General features: G+C 41.6%; 2 protein-coding genes across 7 annotated transcripts in view; both read right to left on the minus strand.

Annotated features, from left to right (window-relative positions):
• Positions 1-2,511, minus strand: part of kiaa0513 (KIAA0513 ortholog) — a 33,027-nt gene extending 30,516 nt beyond the window's left edge. For both annotated transcript variants that reach the window (XM_061821477.1, XM_061821476.1), the window contains exon 1: positions 2,371-2,511. The gene's annotated coding sequence lies outside the window, so the exon portion shown is untranslated. The remainder of the gene's footprint in view (positions 1-2,370) is intronic.
• A 6,848-nt stretch (positions 2,512-9,359) lies between these two features.
• LOC133501764 (carboxylesterase 5A-like) overlaps positions 9,360-24,749 on the minus strand; it is a 53,275-nt gene continuing 37,885 nt past the window's right edge. For 2 of the 5 annotated variants that reach the window (XM_061821709.1, XM_061821706.1), the window contains 7 exons: positions 19,881-19,982; positions 19,663-19,803; positions 19,452-19,532; positions 17,051-17,192; positions 13,110-13,259; positions 12,656-12,728; positions 9,360-12,186 (listed from right to left, as the gene is read on the minus strand). In XM_061821709.1, the coding sequence (XP_061677693.1) occupies positions 12,003-12,186; positions 12,656-12,728; positions 13,110-13,259; positions 17,051-17,192; positions 19,452-19,532; positions 19,663-19,803; positions 19,881-19,982 (873 nt within the window). In that variant the 3' untranslated portion in view covers positions 9,360-12,002. Of the gene's footprint in view, positions 12,187-12,655; positions 12,729-13,109; positions 13,260-13,454; positions 13,741-17,050; positions 17,193-19,451; positions 19,533-19,662; positions 19,804-19,880; positions 19,983-24,749 lie in introns of those variants that run through there. The other 3 variants (XM_061821708.1, XM_061821710.1, XM_061821707.1) reach the window with 3 other exon arrangements.

Below are 24,749 nucleotides of genomic sequence, written 5' to 3' on the forward strand. Positions count from 1 at the left end.
AGTGAAGTTACTGGGGCAATATTACACTATTGTTTCGAGCCCTCGGGGCAATATAACACTATTGTTTTGAGTCATATTCAGATGATATGCGATCACGGACAAACCTCATGCCCGTCTGATCCACTTCCGCGGCGGAGATGAGCCATCGCGGCGACGCACAGCCTTCGCAGAAGCAGTGACCGCTGAACGCAGCGCCTCAGCCGGTGTGGCTGATTTTCTGCGCCATGGCGGCATATAAAGAGGAGGAGGAGCCGAGCCATGCTGCTTTTAGCGGTAGGTTCAAAGTCGCCGCAGTACTTATTGAACACTGTCGAGCCGGGGCCCATTACTGCCTACCTGTCATTTGGAACCCACGAAGCTCTCATCCTCTACACTCGTGCAATCCATTTTTCACAACGAACCGAGTCTCTTGCAAACTTATGAAGGCCTAAATCCATTCTCCCGAGTTTTCAAGCAATGTCCAGCAATGCAATGAGCTGGAATTTTGGCTAACACGAAGGAACAATGAGGTACCTTCCCAGAGGTAAAACTAATGGAAACAAACGAGTCCAATAGGGGGCGCCTCTGTCCCGTACGTCACTTCCTGCTTCTTCTCCAAAACAAATCCCTCGAGAGGATTTTCATGGCGGGAGTTACAAAAGCTGTATAGATTTTTAAATTACGTCAGAAGACATGGAAAAAAATACATTTAAACACCACTATATATATGAAAATAGGCATCATGGTAGGGCAACTGGTAAGAATGTTGGCCTCACAGTTTTGTGGACCGGGGTTCAAATCTCCGCCCCACCTGTGTGAAGCTTGCATGTTCTCCCTGTGCCTGTGAGAGTTTTCTCCGGGCACTCTGGTTTCCTCCCACATCCCAAAAATATGCAACATTAATTGGAGACTCTAAATTGCCCCTAGGTGTGATTGTGAGTGCTGAAGTTTCAGGTTACGCAAAAAATGAAGGGATGCCATCAATGGTGACCCTCGCGGTAAAACAAAACAGTACACTTATTTTGTTGAACCTCCTATGAAAGCCAATAATGATTAATAATTACCAACAGGTCAAAGAGGACACATGCTCATGCAATATATTCAATACTAATGTGTGCTTGTGCAATGTGTTCAATACTAACGTCATGATCATTTCTTTAAAGTCATCTGTGCTTGTCCCCCGAACTCTCAATCGCTCACTACAGTATGTCAGAACCATGACTTGTTTCCTGTGCCTGGAGTAGACGGTGACTAGGAACAGAAGGCCCCGAAAGAAAAGATGACTGTTGAAAATTCCATCCACATAAAGTATACTGGTGCAAAAACAACAATAGATGGGTTTCCAATTATGTCACCAGTCCTTAGACTCAATTCCATCCACAATAAGAAAACTGGTGCGAAAACAAAAATGGATAGGTTTCCAATGACGTCACCACAGTCCTTAGACTAAATTAAATTAATAGAAAAAAACTATACGCTTCATCTATCACCTGGGTTCTCTGACCTCTACACAAAATGGTGTAATTGGAAACCTGCCCATAGACATACCAGTCAATCAACAGAATCTTTGTGCACTTTATAATGTGAAAACAATCTGCCTCTATGGCTCCCAATCAATTTACAGGTCTAATTAAAACAGTAGTATGTCCATCGCAATTACCATAGGACCAACTAATCTGTAAAAATTTACCAGGGTAATTGCTGTTGAGCGGGAAACCCCAAGCCATATTTTAAAACGCAGCATTGCTTACCTGACAAAAATGAAAGTTGGGTGGTGGAAGGGGTCCATGTTTTCAATGTGCCAACCTAACAGTAGCTACGACAGAATCAGGTTGCACGTATTCAAATATAAAGCACGAACAGCTAATCGACGATATCTTCATTTACAAGATTTTAAAGTAGTTTCTCAAGTCTCCCTGGCCAAGGTTACAAAAACTATAATTTTTGTTCATCACAGCAGACGTGTAATTTGACCCTGCTGAGGAATGAGCACAAACTGGACGCAGAGCTGTTGAAAAAGGAAGCAGCATTGAATAAACACAGCAAAAGACTGACATTTCCTGGAAGCTTGTACGCTCCAGCGTTAAAAGTGTCACTGCCGAGCCCCCCCCCCCCCCTTTTTTTTTTTTAATTACATTTTACGGTGATAAACTTCTTTCGATAGGAGGCCAAACAATTTTGGTCAAACGTCGACAACGCTTTAAATTTATTATTATTATTTTTTTAAATCAACCTGACAGCACAGGAGGGGCAGGAAAATGCTGAACCCGTTCGTTTCGCTCAAAAGGGTCGTTTGAGAAATTTCTTGAACCATTAAATACGGACGAAGCCCGAGGGATGTACAGTAAACAATCACGTATGCTACAAAACAAAAAGTAGAAGTGTACGTACCAAGAGAGGAGTGGGTTTTTTGTTTTTTTTTTTGACAGGAAAGGGGGCTGCTCTTCACTGCAGCCCAATGTTTTCGCTTTGTTGCTCGTGGCTTGTCCTCTGTGCAGGTGGCCAACTGGGCATGCGCAAAACAAGAAGGACGATATGAGAACCCACATGACGTTTAAGAGCAGTGCAGCTAATCATCCGGGCTACAAGTCAGGTTCACCAATCAGACATTCATTAAACAGGACAAAAAGGAAGCAAAGACACCAGTTCAAGTCTCGAGAGGAGAGGAACTGTCTCGTTCAATTCACCACTGCGCTCTCTGATTATCCTCTCCTCAGCACCTCTTTTTATTTAGTTTTAAGACGCCCCTTATTTACATATATTTACAAAAAGGAGATGGCAAGCAAAACAGTTGGAAACAAGGGGTACATGTTTGTTCATGTGCCTGTGCATGTGTGGAAGATTGCTGAATACATGTGTGGTCATCATTTCTTTAACAGGCAGCAGCTCTAACAGTTCTGATGATTAGACGTTTTTGTTCTTGCTATCTCCTTCTAGGAGGCTGCCACGTTATCTAGAGCAGACCAAATCATTTCTTTATCGGAAGCAGATGTATGATAATTATGATCACAATTATTCCTACACTATATTATTATTTGTGGAAAAATTAGACGACTGGTCAGAGCGTCTGCCTCACAGTTCTGAGGTCTGGGATTCAAGTCCATCCCCCACCTATGTAGCGTGTGCACGGCAATTACATAGAATAAAAACTAGATTGCATCCCTGATGGACACTGCCATGGTTAATAGGCTTTAACTTCCGGTCAGGGCAAAAAGCATAGTAAATGTTCACACATTGTTATGGAAAACGATGTGATAAATGTAAATACTTGGGATACTTTATATCCCAAGAGATATGATATAATCTACACATTTGCAGCATGCCCAGGAAAAATTAGAAGATTCTGTACATTGACACATGCATATGTAATGGAGCTCGTACACGTGACGTCACAGTTTCCACGGTGCCATATTGCCGGTCAAAAAGAGCTACTCCACAGTGTGGGGGACATTGAACCGGAGTAGAGTATTCACAATGTCCTAGACTTGTTGTGCTGTTTGTTGTGTTGGAAGGAGGGCCTTTTTGGGGTCCTTCAGCGTGTTCATCCAATTCCAGGTTTGGTCAATAACTGGACTCCAGAGGCATGAAATGTGACAAACACTTCGAAGTTTAATGAACAGGGCGCTCTGTGACACACAATGTGACAGAGACAAAGGCTGTGGTCCAACAATGAGTGTGTGTGTGTGTGTGTGTGTGTGTGTGTGTGTGGTGTGTGTGTGTGTGTGTGTGGTGTGTGTGTGTGTGTGTGTGTGTGTGTGAAAGCAGGACAAAGATTAAATATGCAATGTTTACGTAGGTTATCGTGTGGCCGCAATATGCTTTCGTGTACGGAGGAGACTATTCCCTGTCCGAATTTTTTTCCAATCATAGTTGATGAATGCTTCGTTTGACCGGCAATATGGCGATGTCACGTGATTGTACGACGTAGGTGCGCGAGCTCTATAGGAGGAAACCAGCACATGTCAAGGCCCATCTTAAGTTTGCCAATGACCATTTGGATGATACAGAGGAGTCATGGGAGAAAGTTTTGTGGTCAGATGAGACCAAAATGGAACTTTTTGGTCATAATTCCACTAACTGTGTTGAGAGGAAGACGAATGATGAGTTCCATCCCAAGAACACCATCCCTCCTGTGAATCATGGGGGTGGTTGCATCATGCTTTGGGGGTGTTTTTCTGCACATGGGACAGGACGATTGCACTGTATTAAGGAGAGAATGACCGTGGCCATGTATTGTGAGATTTTGGAGGACAACCTCTTTCTCTCAGTCTGAACATTGAAGATGGGTCGTGACTGGGTCTTTCAACATGAAAATGATACAAAGCACACAGCAGGGAAAACCAAGGAGTGGCTCCGAAAGAAGCATGTTAAGGTTCTGGCGTGGCCTAGCCAGTCTCCAGAACTAAACCCAATAGAAAATCTTTGGACTGAGCTGAAACTCCGTGTTTGTCAGCGACAGCCCAGAAACCTGTCTGATCTTGAGAAGTTCTGCGTGGAGTAGTGGGCCAAAAATCCCTCCTGGAATGTGTTCAAACCTGGTGAACAACTCCAGGGAACATTTGACCGCTGTAATTGCAGACAAAGGCTACTGTAACAAATATTAACATTGGTTTTCTCAGCTGTTCAAATACTTATTTGCAGCTGCATCACACAAACAAATCGTGAAAAAAATCATACATTGAGATTGACGGTCATGTTTAGCTTCTTCCATTTTCTAATGTTTGCTCCAACAGTGGACCTTTTTTCACCAAGCTGTTTGGCAATTTCTCGTAGCCCTTTCCAGCCGTGTGGAGTTGTACAATTTTGTCTCTGGTGTCTTTGGACAGCTCATTGGTCTTGGCCAGGTTACAAGTTTGAGTCTTACTGATTGTATGGAGTGGACAGGTGTCTTTATGCAGCTAATGACCTGTCACAGGTGCATCTGAGTCAGGACAATACATGGAGTGGAGGTGGACATTTAAAGGCGGACTAACAGGTCTTTGAGGGTCAGAATTCTAGCTGATACACAGGTGTTCAAATAAATCCTACATTGTGACTTCTGGATTTTTCTTTTTGGATTATCTCTCTCACAGTGGAGATGCACCTTAGAGGAACATTTCAGACCCCTCCATGATTTCTAAGTGGGAGAACTTGCAATATCGCAGGGTCTTCAAATACTTATCTTATTCACTGTAACTATGAACATTTTTTGCAACTGAGTCCACGTGAATGATCACTAAACACCACGCGAATGAAAATGTGTGATGTGTCACTGACGTCAGTAGATTCGTCCAACTGCAGTGAGAAACACAAGCTCTGATGTCCTTCCACACATCAGCCATGGGTTCACAGCGCCGTGTAATTGTAGTCCTTGACAGCGGGTGAAGTTTTTTGAAGCTATTTCCAACTTATTTTTAAAAGATCGGAACAATGAGTCAGCTATGCCTCTTTTACTATCCCTCCGTCTTGGAAGGACTTCTCGTTATTAACAATGATGTGACGATCCCGTAACAATGCTTCGGTGGCGGCTTTTGCTGATGAACTCTGATGTGTGAAAAGTGACTGCTGTGCGGCCAATTGGGATTTTAGTTCACTTTTATCATTCTCAGCTTGCTTTTTAGCGGAATGTCGGTGTTTGCCATGAACAGTTTGAAAATGCCACTACACACTACACTTTGAAAATGACATGGGAAAAAAAAGTCTGCCTGCCATTCCGTGTGAAAGTGAAACGTTTTTGTCTTCTTTGCTCCAGCATCCATACTCATATTTGATAAAATTTCTTTACTTTAAGAAAAAAGCGAGGGCTTAAAATTGTGGGGGAACTCGCTGACCACCGTGTTTTGCTTTACTCACAGTGTCGTTGTTTGCACATGTGCTGTGAGCTCAAGGTTAGAAAAATACGTCTGATTTCTTTTTTGTTTTTGTCGGCATGCCGTTGCGATCTTGGTCGATTGATCTAAAGAATACCATACCGGATGGCTCGTGGCCTGGGTTCACAACACCTACCCCCGGCACTGTAACCTGCAGGGCGTCGGTGGAAATTCAGCTACTGTGGGTCGAAGACCAAGAAGAGGAGGAAAGCGGATTCGTCGACAGAAGAAGAGGAATGCACAAAGCCTACAACTGAGTTTATGGACTTTGAATGTTGAGACTATGACAGGAAAAGCCCAAGAGTTGATTGGCATGATGATTAGGAGAAAAGTTGATATGCTGTGCATCAAAGAGAGTAGGTGGAAAGGTACTAAGGCTAGAAGTTGAGGAACAGGGTTTAAATTATTTTACCATGGAGTCGATGGGAAGAGAAATGGAGTAATGGTTATTTTAAAGGAAGAGCTGGCTAAGAATGTCTTGGAGGGGAAAAGAGTATCAGATCGAGTGATGAGGCTGAAATTTGAAATTGAGGGTGTTATGTATAATGTGATTAATGGCTATGCCGCACAGGTAGGATGTGACGTAGAGTGAAAAGAGAAAATTCTGGAAGGAACTAGATGAAATAGTTTAGACCATCCTAGACAAAGAGATAGTTGTGATTGGTGCAGATTGTAATGGACATGTTGGTGAAGGAAACAGTTGGCGATGAAGAAGTGATGGGTAAGTATGGCATCCAGGAAAGGAACGTTGAAGGACCGATGTTGGTGGACTTTGCAAAAAGGATGGAAATGGCAGTAGTGAGGCAGGAACATAGAGTGACCGACAAGAGCGGAGGTAGAAGCACAAAGGTGGATCATATTTTGTGCGGACAATGTAATCTGAAGGAGGTTACTGACAGTAAAGTAGTGGTAGGGTCGAGTGTAGCACGACAGCATAGGATGACTCTGGTGGTGGGTAGGAAGATTAAAAAGATAAAGGTAGAACAGAGAATTGTGTGGTGGAAGCTGAGAAAGGAAGAATGTTGTGTGGCCTTCTGGAAAGAGGTGAGACAGGCTCTCGATCGAAGGAAGAGCTCCCGAAAGACTGGACTACTACAGCCAAGGTGATCAGAGTGACAGGCAAGAGAGTACTGTGTGTGTCTTCTGGTAGGAAAGGGGAGGAGAATTGGTGGTGGAACTCCAAAATTCAGGAAGTAATACAAGGAAAGAGGTTAGCGAAGAAGAAGTGGGACACTGAGAGGACTCAGGAGAGGCGAAAGGAATACACTGAGATGCAACGTAGGGCAAAGGTAGATGTGGTGAAGGCTGAACAAGAAGCATATGACGACATGTACACAAAGTTGGACATGAAAGAAGGAAAAAAGGATTTCTACAGGTTGGCCAGACAGAGGGATAGAGATGGGAAGGATCTGCAACAAGCAAGGGTGACTAAGGATAGAGATGGAAATGTGTTGTTTGGTTCCAGTCGTGTGCTAAATAGATTGCCAAGAATACTTTTGAGAAGTTGATGAATGAAGAAATTGAGAGAGAATGAAGATTAGAAGAGGCAAGTGTGAAGGACCAGGATGTGGCAATGATTATTAAGAGGGAAGTGAGAAAGGCACTAAAGAGGATGAAAAATGGAAAGGCAGTTGGTCCTGATGACATACCTGTAGAAGTGTGGAGCAATTTGAAGAGGTGGCTGTGGAGTTTTTGGCAAACTTATTCAACAGAATAATAGCGGGCGAGAAGATGCCTGAAGAACGGAGGAAAAGTGTGCTCATTCCCATTTTTACAAACAAAGGCCATGTGCAGAGCTTTGGGAATTATAGAGGAATGAAGTTGATAAGCCACACAATGAAGGTATGGTGGTGGGGGAGAAGTAAGTATCTGCCAGCAACAGTATGGTTACATGCCTAGAAAGAGTAGCACAGATGCATTATTTGCCTTGACTGATGCTAGTGGAAAAGTACAGAGAAGGTCAGAAGTAGCGATATTGTGTCTTTGTGGAGATAGAGAAAGCCTATGACAGAGTACCAAGATAGGAACTGTGGTACTGCATGCGGACGTCTGATGTGGCAGAGAAGTATGTTAAAATAGTACAGGACATGTGTGATGACAGCAGAACAATGGTGAGGTGTGCCTTCGGTGTGACAAGACGAATTTAAGGTGGAGGTGGGACTGCACCAGGGATCAGCTCTGAGCCCCTTCCTGTTTGCAGTGGTAATGGATAGGCTGACGGGCAAGGTTAGACTGGAATCCCTTGGACCTTGATGTTCGCAGATGAGATTGTGATATGCAGTGAAAGCAGGGAGCATGCATAGGAACAATTAGAAAGATGGAGACATGCACTGCAAAGGAGAGGAATGAAGATTAGCTGAAGTAAAACAGAATATATGTGCGTGAATGAGAAAGGTGGAGGGGGAAGAGTGAGGCTACAGGGAGAAGAGATAGGGAGGGTGGAGGACTTCAAATATTTAGGGTCAACAATCCAGAGCAATGGTGAGTGTGGTAAGGAAGTGAAGAAACGGGTCCAAGCAGGTTGGAACAGCTGGCGGAAGGTGTCTGGTGTGTTATGTGACAGAAGAGTCTCTGCTAGGATGAAGGGCAAAGTTTACAAAACAGTGGTGAGGCCGACCATGATGTACGGATTAGAAACGGAGGCACTGAAGAAACAACAGGAAGCAGAACTGGAGGTAGCAGAAATGAAGATGTTGAGGTTCTCGCTCGGAGTGAGCAGGTTGGATAGGACTAGAAATGAGCTCATTAGAGGGACAGCCAAAGTTGGATGTTTTGGAGACAAGATTCGAGAGGGCAGACTTTGATGGTTTGGACATGTTAAGAGGCGAGAGAGTGAGTATATTGGTGGAAGGGTGCTGAGGATGGAGCTGCCAGGCAAAAGAGCGAGAGGAAGACCAAAGAGAAGGTTTATGGATGTGGTGAGGGAAGACATGAGGGCAGTTGTGGTTAGAGAGGAAGATGCAGGAGATAGGCTAAGATGGAAAAAGATGACACGCTGTGGCGACCTCTCACGGGACAAGCCGCAAGGAAAAGAAGACGACGATTTATCACATAAGCAAAGAATGAGTCAAGCAGGAGTTAAACCAAGAATCTTTTGATATGTTGTGAGATTTGTTGCCCATTACGCCACTGAGCCATGATTTATTACTGTTACGCTGAAGTGACAAAGGTAAAACCAGCATTTTTTTTTACCAAATTGTAAACTACTAAACCCTATATAAATTGGTTGTTACTAATTACAACAAAAACAACCTCAGGTTTAATTGACCCATGACGACAATTTTATCTTTGATTGGGTACACTGAGAAAATTGTTCCATCAACAATTTCATCAAAATTTAGTTGAATCACAGGAATACTCACTCCATTTTTTATAAGTAATATATTTTGTAAATATTGGAAAATACAGGTTACATTTATTATGAATGAGTGTATAATAAGTAAGTACTACAACACAAATTGTAAAAAGTAAATAAATTGGACTTTTAGACTCCTGTCACTACTAGGAGTTCGTCAATTGTGACCTGTGGGATGTTGGTCCACTCCTCCTCAAAGGCTTTGCAAACTTGCTGAATATTGGCAGGAATTGGAGCATACTGTCATATACGGCAATTCAGAGCATCCCAAATGTGCTCAGTGGGTGACATGTCATGGAATATGGTGGCCATGCAAGAACTGGGATGTTTTCAGCTTGCAGGAATTGTGAAGTGATCCTTGCAACATGGGGCTGTGCATTATCATGCTGGAGCGTAAGACACGGACGCGGAGATTGTGTTTTTGTAGACCTAGAGAAAGCCTATGACAGAGTACCAAGAGAGGAACTGTGGTACTGCACGCGTAAGTCTGGTGTGGCAGAGAAATATATTAGGATAGTGCAGGACATGTGAGAGGGCAGCAGAACAGAGATGAGGTGTCAGGGATCAGCTCTGAGCACCTTATTCTTTATGGTAATGTTTGTATGTATGTATGGTAATGGAATCGAGAGATGACGTTAGACTGGAATCCCCTCGGACCATGATGTTCGCAGATGATATTGTAATTTGCAGTGAAAGCAGGGAGCAGGTGGAGGAACAATTAGAAAGATGGAGGCATGCACTGGAAATGAGGGGAATGAAGATTAGCCAAAGTAAAACAGAATACTGTATATGTGTGTGAATGAGAGGGATGGAGGGGCAAAAGTGAGGCTCCAGGGAGAAGAGATAGCGAGGGTGGATGACTTCAAATACTTGGGGTCAACAATACAGAGCAATGGAGAGTATGGTAATGATGTTAAGAAACGGGTTCAAACGAGGTGGAACAGCTGGCGGAAGGTGTCTGGTGTGTTATGTGACAGAAGAGTCTCTGCTCGGATGAAGGGCAAAGTTTATAAAACAGTGGTGAGGCCGGCCATTGTGTACGGATTAGAGTCGGTGGCACCCAAGAGACAACAGGAAGCAGAAGATGTTGAGGTTCTTGTTAGGAGTGAGCAGGTTGGATAGGATTAGAAATGAGGTCATAAGAGGGACAGCCAAAGTTGGATGTTTTGGAGACAAATGGAGCAAACTTTGATGGTTTGGACATGACCAGATGCGAGAGAGTGAGTATATTGGTGGAAGGGTCCTGTGGATGGAGCTGCCAGCCAAAAGAGCGAGAGGAAGATCAAAGAGAAGGTTGATGGATGTTGCGAGGGAAGACCAAGGTGCACATGGAAAAAGATGACATGCTGTGGAGACCCCTGACAGGACTCTGCCAAAAATGCGGACAGGGTTCTCACGACACGCAGCACATCTTCAACTGAGCAGCAGCTCCCACTATGCTGACCGTAATGGACCTGTGGAAACGCCTGAAGGAAGTGGCTGCCTTTCTGGAACTAGAAGTCGACTGAACAATGCTATTGCCTGGTTCCAACAACAACAACCCCTGACAGGACAAGCCAAAAGGAAAAGAAGAAGAAGTGTATGGAATATGCTGTTCCAATAAATTTACTTTGCTTTGCTTCTTAAGCTTTTCAATTAAAGTCCGGTGTTTCCTCATGGGAGCCTCCACACTGGATTCTCACCTGCGGGCATATCATTCTACAGTTTCCCTGTGGACTGAGGGACAGGGAGCATCTGAACAATGTAGAAACCCATCCCAGTCTCCTTGGGTCACAATGGTCTTTGTGAAGGCCTCTTCTGTGGGGTGGGATGGGTGGGCCTTGCATATTTCTTAGCATTTTTAGTATTGGTCTTAATTCCCAAAAATACTTTGTGTTGTATTTTCATGTATGAAAAGAACTGTATAAAGCAATTGGATTTGATTTAAATCATGTATTTTCAGCATTGATTTCCAAATATCTAATGTATTTTGAAATAAATTCCTGAATAACCTTTAAAAGTCCAAATGACCCATTTCTATTCACCTTTTTAACCCTTCTCCATATGTGATTAAGAGATGTCATTGTCATGATCCTGCCGCTTCAGCCGCTTATTGGGAGGCACACACCTGCGCCTCATGCGGGCTGATCATCCCCTGTGTATATATAGGACCCGGTGACGACTGGTCCTCCGCCAGTTCGTTGAGCTTTATGTCCCGTTCCAGCACTCTCGAATTCCTGATTGAACCGGTGTGTACCGACCTTCGTCCGTTCTCCGACCAACCTTGTAAGCCTGACTCCTTGATACTTCTGCCTGCGTTGATTGTTCTCCCGTGTACCGACTGCTGCCTGTCCGCTCATCTGTTCTCTTCGCCCGACGTCACAACTACCGCAGCTGCACTGGACTGCCTGCTCGATCTTCGACCTCTGCCTACAATAAACGTGTCTCTTCTTGAACTACCTTGCGTCTTCCGAGTTCCTGCATTTGGGTCCTACTCTCCTTTCCGATGGGACGTGACAGTCATCACTCGTTATTTTCTTTTACCCTCTAGTGCTGATTACAAAATACAAGTCACAAAACAATTATATGTAAACTACACTTTCAAATGAACCATGGAGGTATTTTTTTTAAGCAGAGATCGATTCCCATTGATTACAATTAGTATTGTAAAACGTACATTGTATTTTTCTTGGTGTACTTGTGGAAACAATTGAAGGATAAAAAAAAATAATCAATACTTTCACGTCACAAGATCTCACATCACTTGGTTATAACATGGAGGTATGTAATCTCTATCCTTGAAGAAGTAGTAATGGATACAAGGCCAACATTTCCCGAGGTCACTTTCCAGACGTGGTTGCTGCAGCTAACATTTTCACTTTCTGAGGGAGAGTGACCGTTGCAAAATGGACTCTGTCCTTCTTCAACTTCTGTCTTACAGTTTGTTTCACATCAAGCTCCATGTACTCCTGCTTCTGCCTGTCATACTGAGGCCAAATGACCAGTCCCAGGCCATTGGGTGACCTAAAGAGAAAATGACAAAGTATGTCATTGCAATGGTCAATTTAGTGTTATTTGTGAAAGAAATAACATCCACATCATGCCTCTCAGTGATTTTTTTTCCTCAAAAATTGCTACTGCAGATATACAAAATGCACATCTTCTTCCTTTCCCCTTCTAAAATAAAGTCATCTACAACATCATCATATAATTTGTTAATTTCATCCATCCTGTTTCTGTACTACTTATTATATTCACTAGGATTCTTTTTTCAAGTCATAATTAATCGCTTGTTAGACATTTTACTCAATTAGTAAGAATAGGTTCTAGATACTTGAATTTTTTTTTTTTGGTTTGCACAATTTTTTTTCAAGTGTGGTTATAAACATTTACTCCCCAAGAATTTCATTGTTACCTTGAGAAGAATGGTCGCTAGACAAATTATACGGATGATAAATAGCTACAATAGCTAGCTTTAGCTTGTTGTTCTTACCCAGTACGGACAAAATTGGCCCAGTATTTCATTATAGTTAAACAATGTTGTTCATCCCTTTTGGTAATGGTTCCTGAAACAACATCAAAGGGACTCAGATAAGACAAATGGACAACGATCTATACCGTAACTGTTGTATAGGCCAAAAATGTACCTTTTGTATACACACAAAAAAAAAACTTTCGCACTCAATACAAAACCTCTCACTCTCACCCAAAAACCTCTCACAAACTCCGCCCAAAAACTTGCACTCACACCATGAGTCCCACACTCAAAATCTGTGAGAATTTTGGATGTACTGTATAGTGGGAAATGTTATTTTATAGCCTGTTTAGCAACTCATAATGATTATTTCATTCATTCATGACAATAGAAGGCCTTTACATAATAATTTTCTTCACTTAGTTGGTGCAGTATAATATAATTCACAGCTATGAAATAATACACAACATACCCATAAATTTGACATGACCACGCCAGAAACATCCGCCAAACACAAAGCCGACATCATCGCCATGATCTGCCTTCACGAAAAGGGGCCTGAAGGCTTTATGCATTTCAGCACAATACCCAAACTCATACATGTAAACTGGATTGCCCGCATCTAAAGATGGAAGACAATTAAACTACATGTTATGGGTGGTCAAGGCCAATCAAATAATGCAGCTAAACAAGATTGTCACTGCAGGTAATGATCTTTTTTTTTTTTAAACAATATATTTATTTGATTTCTCATATATAATTTTACAAAAACAACACAATAACAGTAAAAAAAAAAAAAACACAGTATGCACAGACATAAGAGTGTTAAAAAAAGAAAGCACATAAATCACAAATAATTGACATTTTTTTCAAAAACTCTTCTAAGGGTCTCCATATGTCCTCAAATTCCTGAGCTCTTCCTCTCATGATAAACGTGAGTCTTTCCAGTGCAACACAAGATGCCATTTCCAACATCCATACTTTTATTGAAGGAACGTCCACTTTTTTCCAAAATAATGCAATTGTTCTCCTGGCCTGCAGGAGACCAAAGTCTATAAGCGTGGCCTTCTTTTTATTAACAGCAAAATCCTTGGGATTTATACCTAAAATACACAGAGTTGCGCAATGATGAACCTGAATTCCAACTATTATAAAAATTGTCTGAACAATAGATTTCCAATAATCTTTGACTTTCCAACAATCCCATAAACAATGATATAAAGTACCCTTGTTATTAGAGCACTTACTACACGTGTCTGGAAAGTCAGGGGTCCACGGATGAAGTTTAACAGGAGTCACATAAGTCCTCATCAGCCATTTATATTGTAATCGCCTCATTCTAGTATTTATTGTTTGTTTTTGTGCTTTAAAACATGAATGTTCTCAATCAATTACTTCAATATTTTCTTTAATATCTAGTTTCCATGCCTCCAATCTATTTTTACTTAATTCTCTATCATGTGAGACTAGAGATTTATAGAACATAGATATCTGCTTACATCTATGCAAACCTGACTGGACAATATCTTCTAAACTGGACAAAGGGGTTCATACATTATGTTTTTGATTTGTGCTGACAAAGTGTTTTAACTGCAGATATTTGAAAAAATGCTTATTGGGATAGAACATTTTTGATATATTTGAATGAATGTAAGCATTTCACCATTTACATAAAGGTCACCTATTGATTTTATACCATTATTTGCCCATAATTTAAAATCCCCATCTGCTACTCCAACTTTAAAAGTCGCATTACCCCATATGGGAGATAAGTGTGAAAGTAAAGGAGTGTCCCCTATATGTTTGTGTGATTCAAACCAGATATCTATAATATTTTTCAAAAATTGATTCTTGGTCTGCCGTTTTAATACTCTATTCTCAGCAGAATATAAATAGTACTTTAATAGAAGGTATGGTAATGTTGCTTGCTCTATTTCTACCCAAGAGGGTGATGGTGATGTTGAAAAATAATACATAGCTGAGCGTAGTTGAGCAGACCAGTAATACCATTTAAAGTTGGGAAATTGTAACCCTCCAGTTTCATAAGGCATATAAAGCAACCGTAGTCTTAATTTGGCTTTCTTATTATTCCAAATCAAATTCAGGAGCATTCTGTTGAGTCTAGTGAAAAAGATGTCAGGTAATGGAGGAGGTATGGTTTGAAAAAAATATATAAACATTTCGGCAAAACGCTAATTTTAACTATGTTTATACGACCCAACATTGAAATTGGCATAATCATCCACCTGTCTAGTAACTGTTGTACCTCCAAGATGAAAGGGTCATAATTAACCTGAACTATATTGTTAACATCAGGGGGAACTTTTTACCCCCAAATAAGTAAATCCATCTCTCGCGTTCAAAAAAGGAGTGCTAACCACAGGATTAAGTCTCTTTTCAGTACTTAAAAATAAAATTGATGACTTTGTATCATTAATCACATAACCTGAGAACCTACCAAACTTTTTAATTTGCTCCAATAAATTTGGAAAGCTCATGGATAACTTCGTCAAAAAGAGAATGACGTCATCATCATAAAGAGAGATTTTGTGATCTTGATCACCAATTTGAATGTCCGTCAAGCCTCTATCCATACCATCGACATGGCCAGGGGTTCTAAGGCTAAAATAAACAACATTGGGGAAAGATGACAGCCCTGGCGTGTGGATCTTCCCAAAACAATTGGTTTAGAATAAATACTACTAGTGATAATACTAGCATTAGGGTTTGTATATAAAAATTTTAACCATTTAAGAAAATTATTGCCAAATCCAAACCGCGGTAGAACATTAAATAAAAATGACCATTCAATTCTTTCAAAGGCCTGACGTGCATCCAACGACAGCAGTGCTGTGTCTTTACACTCTGGCTTTTCATGTACTATATTAAAAACTCTTCGAATATTGTGAAATCCTTGATGTTTTTTAACAAAACCGTTTAGATCATTATGTATTAAACTAGGTATATAGTGATCCAATCGTATTGCCAGGGCTTTGCAAAGTATTTTTGTATCGTATCCCATCAGGCTTATTGGTCCTTATGAGGAACATTCTGTGGAAGGCTTATTAGGTTTGAGGATCAGAGTAATCAACGCAAGTCTCAATGTAGGAGGAAGAGTCTCCTTATTATATGATTCTTTATACATGTCCATCAATGGAGTCAATAATTGTTTTTGAAATGCTTTATAAATTTCTATAGTCAGTCCATCGGGCCCAGGAGCACGATTAGTGTTAATACTTTGAATGGCAGCAGAAATTTCTTCTTCTGTCAGATGGTTATCTAAGTTTTGCTTTGCCTCCTCTGAGAGGACTGGAAATACAAGTGAATCAAGAAATGCATCCCTCTCAAACGAAGTCTGTTGTATCTCGGATTTATACAATTGTTCATAGAAATCCCTGAAAGTACTATTAATTTCTTGACGGTCAACAGTCAAATCTCCGTTAGATGTCCTTATGCTATTAATTGCCCGTTCTGTTTGTAATTTCCGAATCCTCCAAGTCAAAAAATTACCCGCTTTTTCACCTTGATCGTAGTAACGCTGCTTAAGCCCTAATAAACTTTTTGCCGCTTTATCTGTAGATAATTTATTATATTTACTTCTTAAAAATAGCAATTCTTTATGTTTAAGTGGATCATCTACCTGATCTAAATCATTTTCTAACTCCTTTATTTGCTTCTCTAAATCACACATTTCTGCTTTTTGTTGTTTAGATTTAGAACTTGTATAACTAATAATTTCTCCTCGAATGTAAGCTTTGTATGCTTCCCATCTTGTACAGGCTCCCGTTTGATCTGTATTAATTTCAAACAATAAATCAATTTTACTTTTGATGAAGGAAACAAAGTTCTCATTCTGCAGCCATATAGATTTAAATCGCCAACTGCAGGGGCAGTGACAAAGTTTGTCTATTTGAATATTCATAGATATTGGTGCATGGTCGCTAATCACTATACTGTCATAAATGTTAAAGCACCCAACCCGCCAAAAAAATAAATAATAATACAATAGCAAATCTGGCATACCCGAAATTTACTACTCTTTTTTCCCCCTCCACAAGAATAAATAAATGTATAAAATCAAAAGAAAAAGGAATAGGTCAAACTGACTAAAAATAACCAAAGGTTGACCAAGCACACACTGAGCAACAACTATATAAGCTAAACCAAAAACCGGTAGAGGGGCACAACTTATAAAGTTCTGACACAAGAGTGTATCATGAATCTCACCATAACGTTCAAGTGATTACAGGTAATGATCTTGATATTATCTGTTTATAAAGTTGCTGGTTTAAAACAGATTGAAGCAGCACATGGACAGAAAGGACAAAAATGTGGGAATAGGTATATCCACAGGTGACGAAGCAAAAGTATGTGGGTTTACTGTACACATATAAAAAAAAAGGTATGTCTAACCAGTGTGGTAGTCTGCCACTTTGACCACAGGTAGCGTCATCAGGAGGTCTCCCATGAGTTCAGTAAATGCGTCTCGAATGGCAACTTGGGTGTTGGCGGTTTTCAGGTATTCATCCACAATCAGACTGTTGGCTAAAGATGTCTACAGTGTAAACAAGAAATAACGCTTAGCCCATAAGATTTTATATGTCTATTACAATTTGTGCTGACAATGTAAAACAGAAAGACAATGATACATTATCTTAATGTTCATCCCAAATTAAATGATAATAATAATGATAATAATAATAATAAAACACCAGCTAGTTAGCTGTTAAGTAATACTTTAAAAAAATCTCAGTGGATATCAAGAAAGATCATTTTAATGTTTTACTTTTTTGGGCGTAGAGTGGCTTGGTGATTTTATTTTTTTTTTTTTTAGTATTTGGCCATTTCTAAACCAAATTGAAAAATCTTGAGACTCCCAAGTACAGAATTTAAGGAGGGTATGCCCCCCACCCAGAGGATTACTAAATGATTCTCTTATCTTTTCTTAAGCACTGATTTAACCAACAGTATCACTTGTGCAGAAGCAAGACCATGATGGTGAACGATGGTGAACAGTGAGAACAAATAGAACGTGTTCAGGTAATGTTCAATGTGTCCCCCTTGACTAATCAGGCTGTATGTGGAAATTTGTTTACTAGGTATTCATTCTTTCTACTGAATCGACTTATCAAATTGTTTTGATTGTCAAGTGTTGGTTTGTTGGGAGCATACCAGGAAAAATGCACAACCAATTTCCATTGGAAAATAAGGTTAAGGGACTGCCACCTTCCTGTGTTTGGTCTTGTGAGTCATGATAGAACCATTTCCCTGGTCTCGGAATCTAAATGGTCCAGTGTTAACAAAGGATATGGTCCTGAAATACAACCTCTGGAAATCATTACAACTCCCCAAAAGTGTCATTTGATGGATGATGATGATGATCATGTTGAAAGACTTGGATTCTCTAAACTATTTTGTATGCATTTGAGTCAAAATATAAATGTTTTTTTCACTTTGAGATTTCCAAGTAATTAACTGTGTTTAGTTGTTATTAGGCAGCCCGGTGGGGCAGCTAGAAAATGTTGGCCTCACAGTTCTGAGGTCCAGGGTTCGATCCTGGACCCGCCTGTGTGAAGTTTGCATGTTCTCCCTGTGCCTGCGTGGCTTTTCTCCGCACACTCCTGTTTCCTCCCACATCCCAAAAACATGCAAGATTAATTGGACACTCTAAATTGCCCCTAGGTGCGATCGCGAGTGCGACTGTTGTCTGTCTCTATCTGTCCTACGATTGGCTGGAGACCAGTTCAGGGTGTACCCCGCCCCCTCCCTTTGACAGCTGGGATAGCCTCCAGCACTCCCGTGACCCTCAGGAGGATGGGCTACTAAGAAAATGGATGGCCGGATGGATAAGTGTTATTAGGTGCCACGGTGGCTCAGCTGGAAAGTGTTGGCCTCACAATTCTGAAGGCCCGGGTTCAATCCCGGACACAACGGTGTGGAGTTTACATGTTGTCCCCGTGCCTGTGTGGCTTTCCTCCGGTTTCCTCCCACATCCAAAAACATGAAATATTAATTGGACACTCTAAATTACCCCTAGGTGTGATTGTGAGTGCGGCTGTTGTCTGTCTCTATGTGCCCTGCGATTGGGTGGAGACCAGTGTACCCCGTCTCCTGCCCGTTGACAGCTGGGATAGGCACACCTGTGACCCTAATGAGGATAAGCGGCTAAAAAATGGATGGATAGAATTCTGAAATCAATTCTAAATAATTTCAAATGTAATAATCCTGTGGTCTCCAAATACCATTTGAAAGCATTTTTCTTTGTTTCAACCACGCTGTACACTATGAAAAAATCTTGCACATTTTTTGGGTGGTAACCAGTGACCGACTGGTTAGTACACCTGCCTCAGAGTTTTAAGAACCTGGATTCAAATGTGGCTTTGCTTGTGTATAGTTTGCATAAGGTCCTCCAGCCTGAATGAGTTTGCTTTGTGTACACAGGCTTACCCGAACATTCCAAAAGCATGCATGGTAGGCTAATTGAAGAAATTTCCCATAGGTGTGAATGTGAGTGTGAATGATTGTTTGTATGTGCCCTGCGATTGGCAGGTGACCAGTTCAGGGTACACCCCATCTCTTGCCCAGAGTCAGCTCTGATAGGCTCCATCAAGTCCTTAATCTTCATGATGATAACCAATATGGAATAAGAATGTAGAAAGGTTTTTGGCTGTTCTTAATGAGGAATGAAAGTGCATCATTAATTAGGAACATCCTTTGGAATGAATTAATTAATGAATGAGTCCCAGAGAGTTAAAATATTGCATCTTTCTTTTTGTCATCATACGTCCTAATTAAAAACTTTCATGGCACTCACCCCTTCAGGATTGAACATGTTCACCATTGTGAGCACAGACTCTCTTGTCATACCGTTCGCCCAGCCAGGAAGAGCAAAACTCTGCAAGACACATTTCCCAATGTGCATGAATTCAAATTGTTTGTCAGTAGAATTAAAAACAATTGATGTATTATTAAAGGCACATATGCCTGTATTTTGATATTTGAAAATCAAGCAATAAAGAAAAAACCTGAGGCAGAATCCACCCAAATTCATGGTTGGTTATTCCCATCAAAACTGGAACGGGCATTACTTCTTTCCTCTTTAGAAGCTCATCTGCAGTATCAGTCAGAAAGACACCATCGACCACGCCTCCCAGGTAAATTTTCATCTGAACACAACAGGCAAAGAAATCCAGTCCTTTCAACTCGAACGTTTGCTTCTAGATAGTACATGTATTCCAGTTACCTTTTTAGTTGCAGCAACTAACTCGTCTTTGCTTTTTCCTCTCAAGCACTGAGCCAGTTCCTGTGACGAACTGTCATCGCATCCAGTCAAGTTGGCCACAATCTGATTGCAAGAAAATTGTGAATTTACACATTTAAAATACAACACACAAGATGCAGGTACTGTCTAGTTTTATTGGTGAAGTAAAATAACATTTTGAGCTTTTCTTCCATGTTCTGCACAGGTTGCTTATTTTTTCATGTAAGTTGTTTTGTTTTTTTATTTTAGTTTTAAATCTGCATGGACTTTCATCTTTAGATTGCGCAATGTAATCGTTACAGGTGTCTCACACACCAAAAAATTCAATTTAAATTGCATGTCGCAAGTGAAACATTTAGGATACAGAATGCATCATGGCAATGTAAAGAGAAAAGAAAGGCAGGGAATCAAATATTTTCAGCTTGGAACCAAACTTTTACCAAATGGGGATAAAAACATTAATGTTGACAGATATTACACACAGAATATAAAGTACCCCATCAGTGAGAGCTTGACATTATTGAAATTCTGTACACTACTTGATGATGTATTTTATACCAGTGTCTGCCACAGAAAAAACCCTCTTCAGAGAAAAAGCATACGCCATTGAATTTGGTCAAAATGTTGTAAATTACATGTCTGTAGATCAATAAATAAACAATTTGAGAGGTTACCCTAATTTATAATCAATGGTGGTAAGAATCAGCACAGTCCACAAAAACATCATGCAACATTTTAAATACAAAGTACATTTTTATTTATTGTTCTTTATGTCCTGTTACTGCCCAGTTTTGTGATTTGGGAGTCTGTACATTTTTTTTATATCTCTGCGACTATAAACAGTCATATCAGATCTGTGTGATTTCTAACCTACTTGAAAATAGACTCACTCAAGTCAATTGGCCAAAGTGATCTGAATACAAATGGGTTCAGCAGGCATGAGATATGAGATTTAAGAATGATCGTACAGGCTAACTGTCATGCTAGCAGTACAGCTATTTAGAAGGCAGGCTATAATAATTGTCATACTTCATGGTCTGCAGCATGATAAAAAAAAAAAACATCAACCCAAGCGTAATCAAGCCCAGACCTTAGGTAGTGAGTCAGTGACATCCCATTCAAAAGTTAATTCCAAAGACCTCTTTGTACTTGCGTGAGCGCCGACCGCACTGATGTCACTGTGACTCTACCACCCGTAGTGTGCCTTTATACTCTAGTGCAGTGATTTCCAACCTTTATAGAGCCAAGGGACATATTTTACAATTGAAAAATCCCACGGCACACCAACAAAAGTAAATGTCACCAAAAATGGATAGATTAATTACTGTATGTACTTCCTGCCATCTATTAGAAGAGGGTTTTTTTTTTGTTCTGTCATTGTGCCTCACTGGCATAAAAAGATGAATAAAGATACATTATTTCTTGGAAATAAATGTTTTTTAGCAATTACATAAAATTGGATAACTTCCCACGGCACACCTGGAGAGCACTTATGGCACACTAATGTACCCCAGCACACTGTTTGTTTGTTTGTTTGTTTGTTTCACTGCTCTGTTGCCAGGGTCACCAACGTGGTGCCCGCAGGCGAATGGTAGCCCGCGAGGACCATATAAGGCGTCCGCGAGTTATGTTCTAAAAATACCATAGGCCACAAATTGTTACTATTATTTGTGCTTTAAATTCTGAATCTGACTTGCTTACGTGAATTAACATTCTAAAATACCTGTAATGTTATTTACTACAATAAATTAAAACAAAAATATTTTATGTACGTGTAATGAACTGAGTCTGAAATTTGCTCCAAACAAGGTCACGTAACCCTGCTCACGAAGTAGCCATCAGCCTCAGAAAGGTTGCTGAGCCCTGCTCTAATGCCACCAACGCGCATTTTTGAAAATGTGCTGCAGTTCTTCTCCAAGTCAGAGGTTTCGTTACGGATGGTTTTGGCCAGGATGACTCAGTGTGGAGTTTCCTCAGCACTTATTTTCGGTAGCTGTTTTTACTTTCCTTTCTGTACCATGGGCGACCGTAGAAGAGTGTCTGCTTGAACAAATGGACCCAAATGACCATAAGATACAACTATGCTCCAAAATCGATTGAGAAGCCAGGAGCGTAGGTGGTATGTGGAGCAGGGAGTTACTGTGAGAACGTCACCAGAGCATATGACTAAAACGGGCCAATCAAGAGGGATGAGCTTGGCAGCTCTCGCCACGCAGCAACTTTTTTTTTTATATATAAAAGTGTGGGGCAAGCTATGCACAAGGTATGCAGAGGTGCTGCACGGGTATGTCATGTAGAGCACGTATTGCAAAGCAGGCGTTATCGATTGTGCCTGAAATGATTCAGCACCGGTATCACAGTGGGTGACTTGATAGTACAAATGTCCAACATTTATGAAGACCTGGGTTCAAATCAAAGCATGTACGTTTTCTTTGTGCCTGTGTAGGTTTTCTCCAGATACTATAGTTTCTTCCTGCATCTCAAAAACATGCAGGGTAGGTTAATTGAAGACTTCAATTGCCCGTAGGTGTGAATAATGGGTTGTTTTCAGGTGACGTCACCCATTGGGCTGCCTCGAATGGCAGCCATTTTCGATCCCTGAGCTCCGTCCGTTACTCATACATAGGTAAGGTGGATGACTTTATGTCTCAAACTGCATTTATGGAAGACGCGACCGAAAGCACATCAAGCCCAGACTGACTACTGGGCTACCTGACACTCACACATCATGGGGCTCAGTACTGCGTAACAAAGGCGCAGTATTGTGCCCTTGATATTTTAGTCTTCTTCTTCTTCTTTTCCTTTCGGTTTGTCCCGTTTGGGGTCGCCACAGCGTGTCATCTTTTGCCATCTTAGCCTATCTCTGCATCTTCCTCTCTCACCCCAACTGCCCTCATGTCTTCCCTCACCACATCCATAAACCTTCTCTTTGGTCTTCCTCTCGCTCTTTTGCCTGGCAGCTCCATCCTCAGCACCCTTCCACCAATATACTCACTCTCTCGCCTCTGAACATGTCCAAACCATCGAAGTCTGCTCTCTCGAATCTTGTCTCCAAAACATCCAACTTTGGCTGTCCCTCTAATGAGGTCATTTCTAATCCTATCCAACCTTCTCACTTTGAGCGAGAACCTCAACATTTTCATTTCTGCTACCTCCAGTTCTGCTTCCTGTTGTTTCTTCAGTGCCACCGTCTCTAATCCGTACATCATGGCCGGCCTCACCACAGTTTTGTAAACTTTGCCCTTCATCCTAGCAGAGACTCTTCTGTCACATAACACAGCAGACACCTTCCGCCAGCTGTTCCAACCTGCTTGGACCCGTTTTTTCACTTTCTTACCACACTCACCATTGTTCTGGATTGTTGACACTAAATATTTGAAGTCCTCCACCCTTGCTATCTCTTCTCCCTGTAGCCTCACTCTACCCCTCCACTTTTCTCATTCACGCACATATATTCTGTTGTACTCCCGCTAATCTTCATTCCTCTCCTTTCCATTGCATGTCTCCATCTTTCTAGTTGTTCCTCTGCCTGCTCCCTGCTTTCACTGCATATCACAATATCATCTGCAAACATCATGGTCCAAGGGGATTCCAGTCTAACCTCATCTTTCAGCCTATCCATTACCACTGCAAACAGGAAGGGGCTCAGAGCTGATCCCTGATGCAGTCCCACCTCCACCTTAAATTCTTCTGTCACACCTAAGGCACACCTCACCATTGTTCTGCTGCCATCATACATGTCCTTTACTATTTTATCATACTTCTCTGCCACACCAGACCTACGCATGCAGTACCACAGTAGTTTTGTAGTATATCCACAAAGACACAATCTAGCTCCTTCTGACCTTCTCTGTATTTTTCCACTAGCATCCTCAAGGCAAATAATAAATCTGTGGTACTCTTTCTAGGCATGAAACCATACTGTTGCTTGCAGATACTTACTTCTGTCCTGACTCTAGCCTCCACTACTCTTTCCCATAACTTTATTGTGTGGCTCATCAAGTTTATTCCTCTATAATTCCCACATCTCTGAACATCGCCTTTGTTCTTAAAAATGGGAACTAGAACACTTTTCCTCCATTCTTCAGCCATCTTTTCGCCCGCTAGTATTCTGTTGAATAAGTTGGTCAAAAACTCCACAGCCCATCTCTCCAAATTGCTTCCATAACTCCACTGGTATGTCATCAGGACCAACTGCCTTTCGATTTTTCATCCTTTGTGTCATGCTCCTGGATTCCAGCCCGGGCTGGGCGTGGCCAGCTAATCAGAAGGTGCACACCTGCGCCTCATGAACACTGATCAGACCCAGTACATATAGGACCCGGGGGACGACTAATACTCTGCTAGATCGTTGCTGTTGATGACTCGTTCCCGGACTCCTGCTTTCCTGACTTCTGATCTCCATGCACCGACCCACGCCTGTCCACTGACCACCCTCGTAAGCCCATCCGTACTGGTATTGCGGATTGTTTGAACTGTCTACCTGATCTCAGACCTCGGACCGAATAAAGGTTTCCTCTGTACTGTCTGCTGTCTCTGGAGTCGTGCATTTGGGTGCACCCTTGAGCCCCGCATCGTGACAGAACGATCTAGTCAGAACTTGGACCCAGCCGACTCTGAAGCCATTCGCCGTGCGCTGCAAGTGCAGGGCAAACGCCTGGGTGAGCAAGAGGCTGCTCTCCAGGGTATGACTCACCAGATCCAGGAGCTCGGCGCCCAGCTGGAACCGTGGCTAGCCTCCCAAGCTAGCGCGGCCGCTCCTGTGCCTCCCCGTGCCGCCATCACTCCGCTCTCTCGACCAGAGCGGTTCTCAGGCGACTCCGGTAACGTCAAGCCCTTCCTGGCGCAGTG

Source organism: Syngnathoides biaculeatus, chromosome 6, assembly GCF_019802595.1.
Source record: "Syngnathoides biaculeatus isolate LvHL_M chromosome 6, ASM1980259v1, whole genome shotgun sequence".
Taxonomy (NCBI): Eukaryota; Metazoa; Chordata; class Actinopteri; order Syngnathiformes; family Syngnathidae; genus Syngnathoides; species Syngnathoides biaculeatus.